Raw genomic sequence first — 12,213 nt, 5'->3', positions numbered from 1 at the left:
TGTATAAGAACCATTTTGCATTTAGATTTGATGGTAGGATTGGATTTACACACTTGTGGCATTTATGGTAGTTTTTGCCTGTCAACAATTTAAATCTAATTTGTAAAAATGCAAAATAAGCATTCTGAAAATCTCAACTAAAAACTTTTCTCTTAGCGCATTGCTCTCGCCAGGGAAGTGTAATTGATGGTCCAATTATGCGCAGTAGTAACATGACAGTTGGCATCCTCTTGCAGCAGCATGTTAATGAACTGACACCATCTTGGCCACCGTTCAGCAAACTAAAGCAGCTGTAGACAGACGAGCTTGTACAACTTTCATCTGTACATAAACTATACTGAATGTTTCTGTGACCTCGTGAGTCATAGAATATCTATTTTTCTCATTGTGTGCAGCTACATGCGTCATGCCTACGGTCTAGGAGAGCACTACAACACCGTGGAGCGACTGAAGGACCCGGCCAATGCGGAGGAGAGCTGAGAGGCTGCCTCAGGCTTAGTGTGACAGAAACCAACGTGTGCAATGCAGGAAGCGTTCAACACTGAGGACCCTTAAATACTAACATATTTGGAGGGTGACCCCACCTCTGAGACACTGTTAAGCTAAGTTTATCAGAGAATGTTGCTGTTTTCAAAATGGCTTAAACGCAGAGTGGTGCTTTTCTGTTCCAAAGTCAGGATGAATGAGAGAGAAATCTAACAGAATTCAACTGTACTGAAAACAGTGTCATTGTGCTAATACGAAATAGCATAGATAGGCAAGTGATGTGTTAATGATTTTACATTGGACGCCCTGTGTCTATCCTCATCACCCCTAGGATTTCCCCAGCAGCCCATTTTAGGACACAGGGGTGTAATACTGTACTTTTTAAACAAATCCACTTTGGCAGGAGAAGGCTGGAGAGCTGTTGGTGCTGCATGACACCCAACCAAGTGTCAACAGAGTCACCGAGTGGTTGCTGAACTTTTGCAGTGGTCTTGGAATGAATTTGAACTTGTAAATCATATCAGTGTTACATAAATGCATACAAAACCAACAAGGTGTATATGGGCTTTATTTGAACTATTTCTGATGAAACAAATAGACTTTTTAGTTGTTGAATTCAAAGTGATCATCAGGAGGATCAAAATACTTCTAGTAGCATTTCTACCACAAGCTGTCTTCTTCAGGTTTATTTTAAAGCGATGTTATCATACAGGGAAATCTCCTCTCGTTTTCAGTTCAATTCAAATTTCTTCATTGGCAATAAAGTCATGTGGGAAATATTGCCAAAGCATCGAGAGAAATACGACAATTAAATGACAGAACAAACAAAACACAAGGAGTATTCATCAAGGAAAAATTCTAATTCATTCAAGGAAAAATAAACACCATAAGTAACTAAAAACAACTAAAGTAAATCTATACGTTGAATTATATGATAAATAAATGAGAATGCTGAGTGGGAGCAGAATTTATCATGTGGGTGAGTTGGTTGACATATTTTGCAGATGTTATTTTCACAAACTATATGTTTAGTTTGGTTGGAGAGTATCTAATCTATTTTATCTGTGCGCTAGTGCATCTCAAAAATTAGAACGTTGTGAAAAAGTTCATTTTTTGTGACTTAACTCGAAAACGTTTGTCACAAGTAAGGTAAGATACTTCAAGCCTTTTATGTTTTAAGTTTGATGATTATGACTATATGGCTGTATGAAAATCAGAAATCCGGTATCTGAAATTATGTGAGTGTAGGTTGAGTGTACTGCCAAGTACAAAAGAATAAATCACATCACTGAAGCCAAAATGAAGATAATGAAGTAGTTCACTTGTCTGTGGCTTTGAGAGTCATTTGACTTCTTTCATACTGTTATCCATCATTTGCATTTTGTTGTGCATTCTCCAACCACAACTTTGCTTAGTTTTCATCTAATTACCACCATGAATAAACATTTGGCTCTTATTCAAGTCATTCCTGCCACTTCTGTCGCTCACCGCAGAATATTGCTGCCCACTTACGAGTTATCTCCAGGTAGCTTGTCGGCTTATTGGGCAGATAGTCAAAAAAAACTGTCTGCCTTGTTTTGGGAATCGCCATTTAAATCTGAGTGCCCTCGTGCTGCTCGTTAAAAGATGTTATAGAGATGAAATCGGGCCTGGCCTCTAATGCTGACTGACTTACACCAAGACACAAACAGTAATTATGAATATAAATTATTCAGAATCAGAAACAGATTTATTGCCAGGTAGAGTTCACACAATACGAGGAATTTGTTCTGGTGGGTTGGTGCAACAAAGCAACAATAAATAGAGTACACAATAAATATTACAGTAAAAAAAAGTGACTAAAAATAACTAATAGTGCAAAGAATCAAAGTTAAATTTAAACAAGAACTCAAATTTAATTTATCAGGAACATTTAAACATTTTTTTTTGCATGACACGTTGCTTTTTATGTAATGACTAGAATGAATTATCGCATACATTTGTGATTTTAAAAAAAATCACGTGTATCATCTTGTATTAAATTTAACTTTCTTAAATAACTTTTTCTACGATTTTTCCTTTTTCTTTTCTTTTTTTTTTTTTTTAGAGATGCACTTGTACATACATACATAGAAATCTCATTATCTCAGTAGAATCGTGTGAACAAGTTTAATCATGACAGGTTGGACATTGGAGTCCATCTATGTTGGAGTCTATTTATCTTAATGGGGGCCTCCTGCAGTGCTCCGCTCTGACCACTAGAGGCCGCTACCGCTGCTGTGCACATCTTACCGCGGTCGCCTTGGAAACGCAACGAAAAAGACTCGATCCCCGGTTTATCAAATGGCCAAAGCAGAGTTGGTCGTTGAAAAGTCGGTGGTTAGAGCTTTGTACGGCGGAGCAACTTCTCTAAATTTAAGTTCGCAGAAAATAAAGGACGTTCCCGAGTGTGTTTCCAGATTAACAAAGCTGTCAGTCCTCCTGTTGAACAACAACTCCATCAGCGGCCTCCCCGCCGAGCTGCGCTCTCTGCAACGAGTGAGTCTCCTCCGTTTGTTTGCTCGAACCTCTTCTGTTTGCTCGAAAATTGCCAAAGGAAGCACTTGAAATGTTTTACACATCACGCAGATTTGTGATTAAATACTTCTCCTTCCACAATGCCTGCAAGCTGGCTGAACTGAATTTGGGGAATAATGACTTGGAGGAGGTCCCCGCTGTTCTGGGCCATCTGGAGTCCTTGAAAAAACTCTACCTGTTCAGCAACCAAATTACTGTAGTGCCACCTGAAGTGATAGGTGGGTTCTGGCTGTTTTGCATGATTAACACGAAGCTTAAGTCTCCTCCGCTGTTGTAGCTGATGTTCGTGTTTTACAGGTGGCTTGGTGAACCTCGTTGTCCTCAATCTGAACCACAACCACATCCAGAGACTCCCAGCAGAGATCAGAAGGTACAGCAGTGACTTCCAACTCCATTCAACCCAATCACAGGTTATGAAGAAGACATCTGTATATGTGAAGCTAATTTAACCAACTTGTTGACTGATCAGCTTGTTTTTATGAGAAAAGTGGTGCCTATAGAATACACTCCTGTGTTTTTATGTCAGTCCAGTAGACGGTGAATGTGTTCCAAACACTGACATGCACGCTTGCACATTTAGTTCACCCAAAAAATGGGTCAATACTGTTTTGCACATTGCCACTTAACTTCTGCTGCTTGACTTCAGAGAATAAGGATCATTATGAAATTAACATAAGCGACAGAAGGGCTGCAGATTTTGCAAATCAATACAGGCCCACCGACTACAGGCTGAGATAACTACATAATTATGCATTTTGAATTCACTCTTTCTTAGTCCTTCCATGCATGAAAATTGGACAGCTACTCTCTCACCTCTCCTGTCTGTTGGCCTGTAGTTTCTCTTAGGGCTGAGTGATTTGGGGGAAAATATCTAATTTAATTTTTTCTGATTGTTATTATGATTTTTTTAAAGTCAAGCTTTAGTTCAGTTTTGGCTAATAAATTTAAAACATGTGATAGAGCATCAACACAATCAAAAGCGACACAAGGAGGACGGCTGACGTGCTGCATATTGTACATCCTAAATTGCAACCTTTGAGATTTGCTAATTGCATCGTTTAAAATCGTGAGTTTCTTGTAAACTCTCTCCTGGAATATCTGGTTTGCAGCAGGCAGTGTAAGCCAGACTTTAACAGCAAATATAAAATTAAAATTGATTGCCAAGGGGAAGTTTGCAAATATTAGGGGTCGTGCAAAGGCCTGATGCATCAATAAAAGATATATTAACGATGAGACAAACATGGTCTCAGTCGCTGCTCAGTCAATTTTTAACAATTATCCAAGATGTCCAAGAGGATTTCTAAAATTAAAAAATCCCAAAATGAATCAATTGTCAATACATGTTTACAAACCAACTTCAGGTAAGCAAAGGCCCAGGTGACAGATTAGAGAGTGATTTTTTTAACCCCAGGAGGAAGTGAGGTCTAACCAGTCAGAGGCAGAGTAGATAAGATAAGATAAGATAAGATAAGATAAGATAAGATAAGATAAGATAAGATAAACTTTGTTGATCCCTTCACACGTTACAGCAGCTAGCTACAAATGAAGTATCGTAAGAAACAAGACAAAAAATATAGAAGTAGAATAAAACTAAAAATGTAGTCAAGACTATGTGCACCTTTCACATGTACAGCTCTGCATAGAAATGCCCAAATTGTAGGACACACACGGAGTGTACAGTTAAACATAAATGTTAGAAAAAGCAGTAGTTATTCACTTGAAAAGTTGCACAGAGAAGAATCCATGTTACATTGTGTTATTGCACTCAAAGGGCTGTGAAGAAAAAAAGTATTACATTATGAAAGTTCATGTCTTAGATGGACTCATTATTAAGTGATGCACAAAAACTGAGAAATAAGTGGATGTATGTCGTATACCTGCAAATGTCCTGCACAGCACCACTCAAGAGCACAACTGGGATAAGAAAAATAACACACATCTGTGTCAAATCAACACGTGTGAACCTGTTTTCCTCTTCAGCTTGACTAAACTTCAACACCTCAGTGTGCTGGACAACAAGCTGGAGGAAGTTCCAGTTGAGGTTGGTCATCTGGCAAGGTTGTCTGAGATAAACCTGACCTCCAACAAGTTGTCTCGGCTACCTCAGCAGCTGTACCAGTGCAAAGAACTGACAAAGCTGTATGCAGCCAGAAACGACCTGACCAGCCTGCCAGAGGTGGGTATTCACTTATGGGTTATTTAACTACTAAATATCTTTGTCCTTTCGTGTTTCCTTGATTTTTTTTTTTGCCATTGTAGTCGGAAATGGAGAATTTTAGGATTGAATTGACCACTTTTCTTCATATTAAATACATTACAGACAGCTGTGATTGCAGGTTGTAACTTGTAATCACAACATGTATGTATGTATTTATATATTTGCATTTGCACTGTTTATTATTTTTATATCTGGATTTGCACTGTTTTAATGTGCACCCTTATATTCTGTGCTTCTTTTTACGTGTGCATTTTTATACTTATGTTTGCACTGTTTTTTTATGTAATTTTTTTCTGTCTAGTGTGTGTGTGTATCTCTGTGTGTACTGCTGCTGACAATCACTGTGAAAGGCAAATCTTATCTTATCTGTAATCACACTTGCTCGACATTTCATCCAGGGAATAAAAACACTGGAAAAACTTCAAGTTCTCGATGTTGCTGGGAACAAGTTGACCATGTTCCCTGTTGAGGTATAGTACGCACTACTACCTCACTGAACCACACAGTTTCGTAGTTACATCTTAAAAGCATAGAAATACAACATCCTTGTCTATCTTGGGGCGACACTGTCTAGTTTCAGCTGCTACCTCTAAAGGAGCTGTACTGTGAAGGCAACAGGTTTGTGCAACGTGAGCCGATGCCGTCGGTGCAGGATGCTGAGGTGCTGACGTTAAAGGTAGGAGTCACTTAAGTATAACAAATAAAACAACACATAATGTATTCGTCAGTCACGGTAAAATGCATGTTTTGGTCCCCAGACTGCTCTAAGGGTGTCTTCCTCGTGTCCCTGTAGGAACTGGTTGCCAGATTTGTTTTGCAGGAGGACAGGAACAGGTTCTCTCTGATCCACAGGATGCTTCCTCACTACCCGTCCCTGACTGCCCCGCTGGCCTGTGGCAGCTGTTGTGCAGTCTGCCAGCGCCCCTTCCTCACCACCTGGCTGGAATGTGTGCATTTTATAAGTCTGAAGAAGGTCGGGCGAATGTTTTTTCCCTTCTGTCACTGCATAAAAGATGTCCTTTTAAGACTGTAATTTAAACAATATGATTCCATGACACCTGGTAAAGCATATATGATTATATTAGTGTAATATATTAGTACAGTATAACAATGCACTGAAATCGCACAAGTAAGTAGGGAGTCATGTAATGTAATGTTCTTTCGTATTCATGTGTTACAGGACATGAAAATGAGGAGTTTGCTGACTGTTCCGGTGCGCGCCCTTCTCTGTTCATACAAGTGCTTTAACACAGATGGACACTCCTACTATGGTGTTGCAACAAGATAACACAAGATCATTAAAAGGTACGATGTGTGATCTCAGTAAATATCCATCCATCCATTATCTATACACTGCTTAATCCTCACTAGGGTCACGGGGGGCTGGAGTCTATCCCAGCTGACTCAGGGTGAAGGCAGGGGACACCCTGGACAGGTCACGAGTCTATCACAGGGCTACACTTAGAGACAGACAACCAAGCACACTCACATTCACACCTACGGACAATTTAGAATCACCAATTAACCTCAACATGTCTTTGGACTGTGTGGGAGGATGCCGGAGAACCTGGAGAGAACCCACGCTGCATGGGGATAACATGCAAACTCCATGCAGAAAGATCCCGGGTGTCCTCACCGTGATGTGAACCGACGACCTTCTTGCTGTGAGGCAACGATGCTAACCACTGTTGCACCTTGCAGCCCACTAACTATCCAGTGTAGTCATTTTTACCTAAAACTCTGCCACACTATTCATGCATAAATCTTGCAATAAATCTCACCAAGACGATGCATTTCTGACAGTAGTTTGATGTGTTTATGTGACATTTTGAAGTTTTTCTCCTTCAAACTTTTTAGAAGTGACATTTGACTCTGTAGTCACTAGGTGGCAGCAAGTGAACACGGTAATTTGTACATTTGGCAGGACCCTGCCTCAGCGTTTAACACAGGCCTCAACTGATATAATATAGAGAAAATGCATGCTTGATGCCAACTACAGTGTTCATAAAATACCGTAATAGTTGAGCATACGTTCCTACATCTGGATACAAGGTGGCTTTGCAAATTGACATTGTTGACGTGATTTATTTAAAACCTTTGTGGATACCTATATTTCCTACACCTGTTCTTTTTTCTTTTTTTGTTGGCATTGGTTTTTAGTTTTAATATATCTCTGTTAACCCCGTAGAGAATTTCACCAGGTTGGTTCAACACAAAGCCTTTATGAACTTCCATTACATTTAGCTCTCGATTATTTTATAATATGAACGTTAAGAGTATCTCCAACACATTTTGACTGGAAATCTATAGAGGTCGTCTTCCCTTGTCAGTGCTGATCAAACTGCACTCCGACGCTGCCCCATCTCTATCTCCATCTCCAGCCAGTGGCATCTGTTCCAACCTGCCAGACAAGAGAAAGATAGAGAGAGAGGGAGGGATAGAGAGAACTTAATTTCTAGCAAATTAATTTCCCATCCACGCCTCCAGAGCTTACTAGCTCGTTCGCTAGCTGCTGCGGCCGCTGCTGCGTGTGTCTGCTGAGTCGGAGCCTCATGCATAATGCATCAGGTTTAATTGCAAACCCAGAAACTAATGACTTTGGACTGGTTAACAGCAGGGGAGCCATACATCTCGAGCAAACTGAATGAAAAATCAGCTCAGAGGAGAGAAAAAAAGGAGCCTAGCCCCTAATTGATGAATAATTGAAGCGGCGAGCTACAGGGCATAATTGTGACATTTTGTTTCAATCAATTTCCAAGTGGTGTGGGCGAAAGTGCACTTAAAGGGAAAAGGCAGTGACAATGAATGAGAAAGAAAGAGAGAGATAGAGAGAGCGGACGGTGGTGGAAATGGACGTTGTGTCTTCAGTCATCGCAATGACATTTTCTGGGGCAAAAGACTGGACTCGACAAAATGACTTTCCTCTCTATCTCGCTCTCACTTTGTAGGTTTTCTGTCAAACTCCTGTAATGCCATTGTTAGGTCACTTTTTCATCCCCCAGCCAATGGGTCTATATTCTTTTTAAATTATTTCTTTTGTTCATTTTCACTTAGCTTATTCATTTTTAAAAAGAAAGAAAGAAAAGTGAGGCTGCTTAAGTGAATATGTTTGGGGTTTTTTGGCAAAGCCTGAAGTCCTTCTCTCAGTGAGCTGAGTTAGTTTACTGTCAGAGTACGAGGGCATATGGCCAAGTCGGCCGCTGCTAAACATCACACCAGTCTAGCTCGGACTTGTTGGCATGGAGCGGACAAAGCCAGGGGCAGACGAAAGAGAAGCAGTCAGGGTCACTGGGATCACAACACCATATGAGCTCATGTATTTTCCCTACATAGAATGAATTTAATTTTCAAGAGAAATTCGAAAAAATACAGCTTTAATTTACGCTTGCGACACACAGCACACGCAAGCTGCCTCAAAAGAGATTGAAATCCCGTAACGCCACTAACATTCGTCTCCAACATTTGATCAACACTCTGAAAGTGAGTCGCTGTAATTTCCCAAAAGTTAAACTATCATCTTAATGAAACTTGCATTCAGATTTTTAGACCAACACGCAAAGTTATGCAAACAAATGTTGCTTTTCTCTTGAGTAATCACACTGGATACCATCATATTACTCATTAAGTCCAGCTCTGGTTTATTATAAAAACACAACGCTTCACAGGGAGATTTTGCATGGTTACATCACTACTGAGTCTGCTCTCCTGCCTCTGGCGCTGGAAGAGAACTCTGTGTTCGCAAATCTACATTCAAACTTTTTTTAAAAAGACATAATTACCATTACTAAGATAACACAGACGCTATTTTGTTCTCGGGTGAATTTACCAATGAATGATACATAACCTCCCAGAATGTTCTTTGGATTTACATAACAACGATTTCAGTTCATAAATTAGTGTATGTGCACATCGCTGTTAAATAGGTCATTTCCTTCTGCTGGCACCATACGAGTGGGTGAAAGGCCAGCGGTACGTGTCTTCTTGCGGGCAGCAGATGTTGGGTCCTGCAGCAGTGGAGCAGCAGCGGCGGCGGCGGCGGCACAAGCTCAGTGGCCTCGGGACTCGTCTGTTAGTCGGTCTGGTGTCTGGTGTCAAGCTTTATGCATGCATTCACACGCACCTCTTAAAACAGAAAACACACTCGCTTCACCCACTCCGCGTTGATGGCGCACCACCACAATAACGTCGCCCCCGACACTTTGTTTTCATTATGTCGTCTCACAAAACACACACACCCCCACGTGTGCGCAGACACACTTTTTTCCATATCACTGAGCTGTCCCTTATGATTGCCACGTTTTTTTTTGTGTGCAGATTGTTTCTTAAAACCACGCGCAGCATGATTGACGTGTATGGAAATGAGAAGGTTGCATCCTCAAAGGAGACACCATACGGATGGGAGCAGCACACTGACGAGAGGCATCTACAAAAGGCGCTTGTAAATTCCTGACATGCCTAACATATGTTAATGAGCCATTCTCTCACTCTGATATAATTACTGCGAGGGGATATTGCCTTTGGTGAAAATATCTGTCTCGCATGGCATGGCTACCTCATGGGGGTGAAAAAAAAAGTAAAGAATGATAAAGTAGCGGGTGCATAAATTCTCATTTACCATGCTTGGAGGTAAAGAGAGTGATGTTGGCAAATTCACTCAGGATGATATATTGGGGAGAAGGCACCTTGGGTTCATTACATACTTCTTTTGTTAAAGCGCTTTCTGCAGTCTTGTATCGTTTGTTAGGGGGTATTTAGTCTGTCTTGTCATTTGGAGCATTTACTTAGGATGTCTTTGGAGGAGTCTGTGGCTGCTTCAGCTCACATTGTGTCTTGGGGCTAGAGAGCCTAAGAGATATGTAAGCTTAGAACAGAGGATAGGATGTGGGCTGCGAGCTTTTATTTCTTCGATGTTATCTCCTCCTCTCTGCATTATCAAGTCTCTGCATTTTCTGTTAAGGCTTAATACCTCATTTCCATGTTGCACATGAAGCCCCACTTTACGGTATTGTGCTTAAACAAGTCTTTCCAACTGATTCCATTAACAAACACCACCAAGTGCGATGTGTCTGCTGCAGCGCATTCAGTCATTTTCCGAGATCCATCAAAGGCATGATTGCGGTCTTCACCTCCGAAGAATGATTAGACACCAGCTCACCCTGATTCCTCCTTTTCTCTCCTCGGGGCAGCAGCAGCGGTTCTATTAAAATGAGGAGCATTGATTGCTGAAGTAGGGGCCTTGTGACTGGAGAGAGAGAAAAACAGCCATTCGATAGCGAGCGGTAGGCCAGTGTCATAGCCAGGAGTGTGCACCACTCCAATCAGTAGAATCTATTGTGGTGCATTGCTGCCCATGACAGATCTTGGTATCGAGCCACTGGCAGACTACCAGAGTATTGTCTGGTTGACGGCTGCACAATCAATTCTGCTGTGTTACTAATGACAGTGGGCACTAGGGGGCAGTGTGATTCTCCGCTGGCGCCGGAGCAGATGGGAAAGAGATGCACTGATGCACAGCACACTGAGATATGCCTGATGAATCTAAGAGATAGAGCAGCTAATAAAAGCAAGAACAATGAGCCGTTATTGGAATTCAAAGCTTAATTGAAATCAAAGCATTCTGAGACATGTTTGACTATTAAATCTAATAACTGCGACCAAAGATTCCTCGGCGAAAAAGGTGAAAGTTTCCTCGCACCCATTGTTGCATATCAAGAGAAAATAAGATGACAAAGACGCCAGATGTACAAGACAATCACTGTACGATCTCTTTATCGAAATCGGCACAATGCGACAAAGGAGCTTCCTTGATATAGATTAGACAGTACGAAGAAATTATCGAGACGAGCCAGACTTGAAGTGCACCAGACTATGAAAAGATGCTGCAAAACAAAGCCAGCGTACCCGTCTAACAACCCTGCTTCCTCGTTGTCTTTTTTTTTTCTTCTTCTTTTTCCTTTCTCACATCCTAATATAGTTCATAAATAACAGTCTACAAGCGAGTAAACTGTCTTGTCCTTTGAGGTTACAAGGAAGTGAAGCCATTACTGAACCATTCCTCATTAGGGGAGTTTTGAGACAAGACCCGACCGTCAGGCCAGCTCCCTCTCTCTCTGGCAGTTCTGGGTCACCACCAACCACACTGCAGAAACACCATTATCAGGCTGCATTTGTTGCCGAAATAAGACCAAAAAAAAAAAAAAAAGAAGATACTGCTGCAACTTCAAAAGAACAAATAAATCTTTAATCTTGAGTGTCTTTGAATCTCTTCGAAAGTTTCCTTGGGTTTGGTAATAACAGGGACTGTGGAGAGGGACGAAGAGTTTCTGTTTGTTCGAGAGCGAGCGACTGTTTATTTATTTGGGGAACAAAACTGGAGGGAAAATGAGGCTGAAAGAGATGTAGATGCTGCATTATATCTTTTGATGTGTCTTCTGATACTTCAGATAGATGTGAAATCGGATTTTGATGCTGTCATTTTCCAAAAACAGCTATTTTGTACTTTTTTTTTCTCCCCCTCTCCCTCCCGTATATTATCCTTATTTGATTCATTATTCAAAACAATCTGGCAAATGAATTCAGCCTGTCAGACACACAGCGACGAACACGCTGAGATGACCGTAGGAAGTCTTTCAGTTCCAGCTCCGCTCCACTCTATCATCAATATGATTGACAGCACGCAATCTCAGAACCCAGTTTTGAGGTCATGCGATGGCCAGTGGAGCATGCCCACTATAGCGGAGCGGCAGGCGGGTGGGACACCAGGTAGCAGCATCTGGTCTCTGCGTTTTTCTAGAACACACACTGCCTGTGGCGCTGCAGGCTTGGCTGGCCCAACATCTGTCTGCGGTGTGCGGGCCGGCTGGATGAGCAGACCCACAACCCAGCCAAGCAGCCAAATGTACGTCCTGCGCACATGAATGTCCTTCAGGAATATGTGGGTTAATGTCTCTGTT

The 12,213-nt window shown here is 41.4% G+C and overlaps 2 protein-coding genes across 2 annotated transcripts in view; both read left to right on the top strand.

Moving 5' to 3' along the window:
* Positions 1-1,036, top strand: part of otud6b (OTU deubiquitinase 6B) — a 5,586-nt gene extending 4,550 nt beyond the window's left edge. Inside the window, exon 8 of the mRNA XM_008306780.1 lies at positions 396-1,036. Coding sequence (XP_008305002.1) covers positions 396-480 — 85 coding nt within the window. The 3' untranslated portion in view covers positions 481-1,036. The remainder of the gene's footprint in view (positions 1-395) is intronic.
* Positions 1,037-2,808: 1,772 nt separating this feature from the next.
* Positions 2,809-6,548, top strand: lrrc69 (leucine rich repeat containing 69). The gene is made up of 8 exons (XM_008306795.1): positions 2,809-3,003; positions 3,134-3,260; positions 3,340-3,412; positions 5,023-5,218; positions 5,659-5,730; positions 5,835-5,936; positions 6,054-6,233; positions 6,441-6,548. The coding sequence occupies exons 1-8, from the start codon at positions 2,809-2,811 to the stop codon at positions 6,546-6,548; spliced, it is 1,053 nt and encodes a 350-aa protein (XP_008305017.1).
* The last annotated feature ends 5,665 nt before the right edge of the window (positions 6,549-12,213 follow it).

The sequence above is a fragment of the Stegastes partitus genome, unplaced genomic scaffold, assembly GCF_000690725.1.
Source record: "Stegastes partitus isolate 25-593 unplaced genomic scaffold, Stegastes_partitus-1.0.2 Scaffold46, whole genome shotgun sequence".
Lineage (NCBI taxonomy): Eukaryota > Metazoa > Chordata > Actinopteri > Pomacentridae > Stegastes > Stegastes partitus.
Note: the sequence above shows the minus strand (reverse complement) of the source record. Positions and strands in the feature narration are given on the sequence as shown.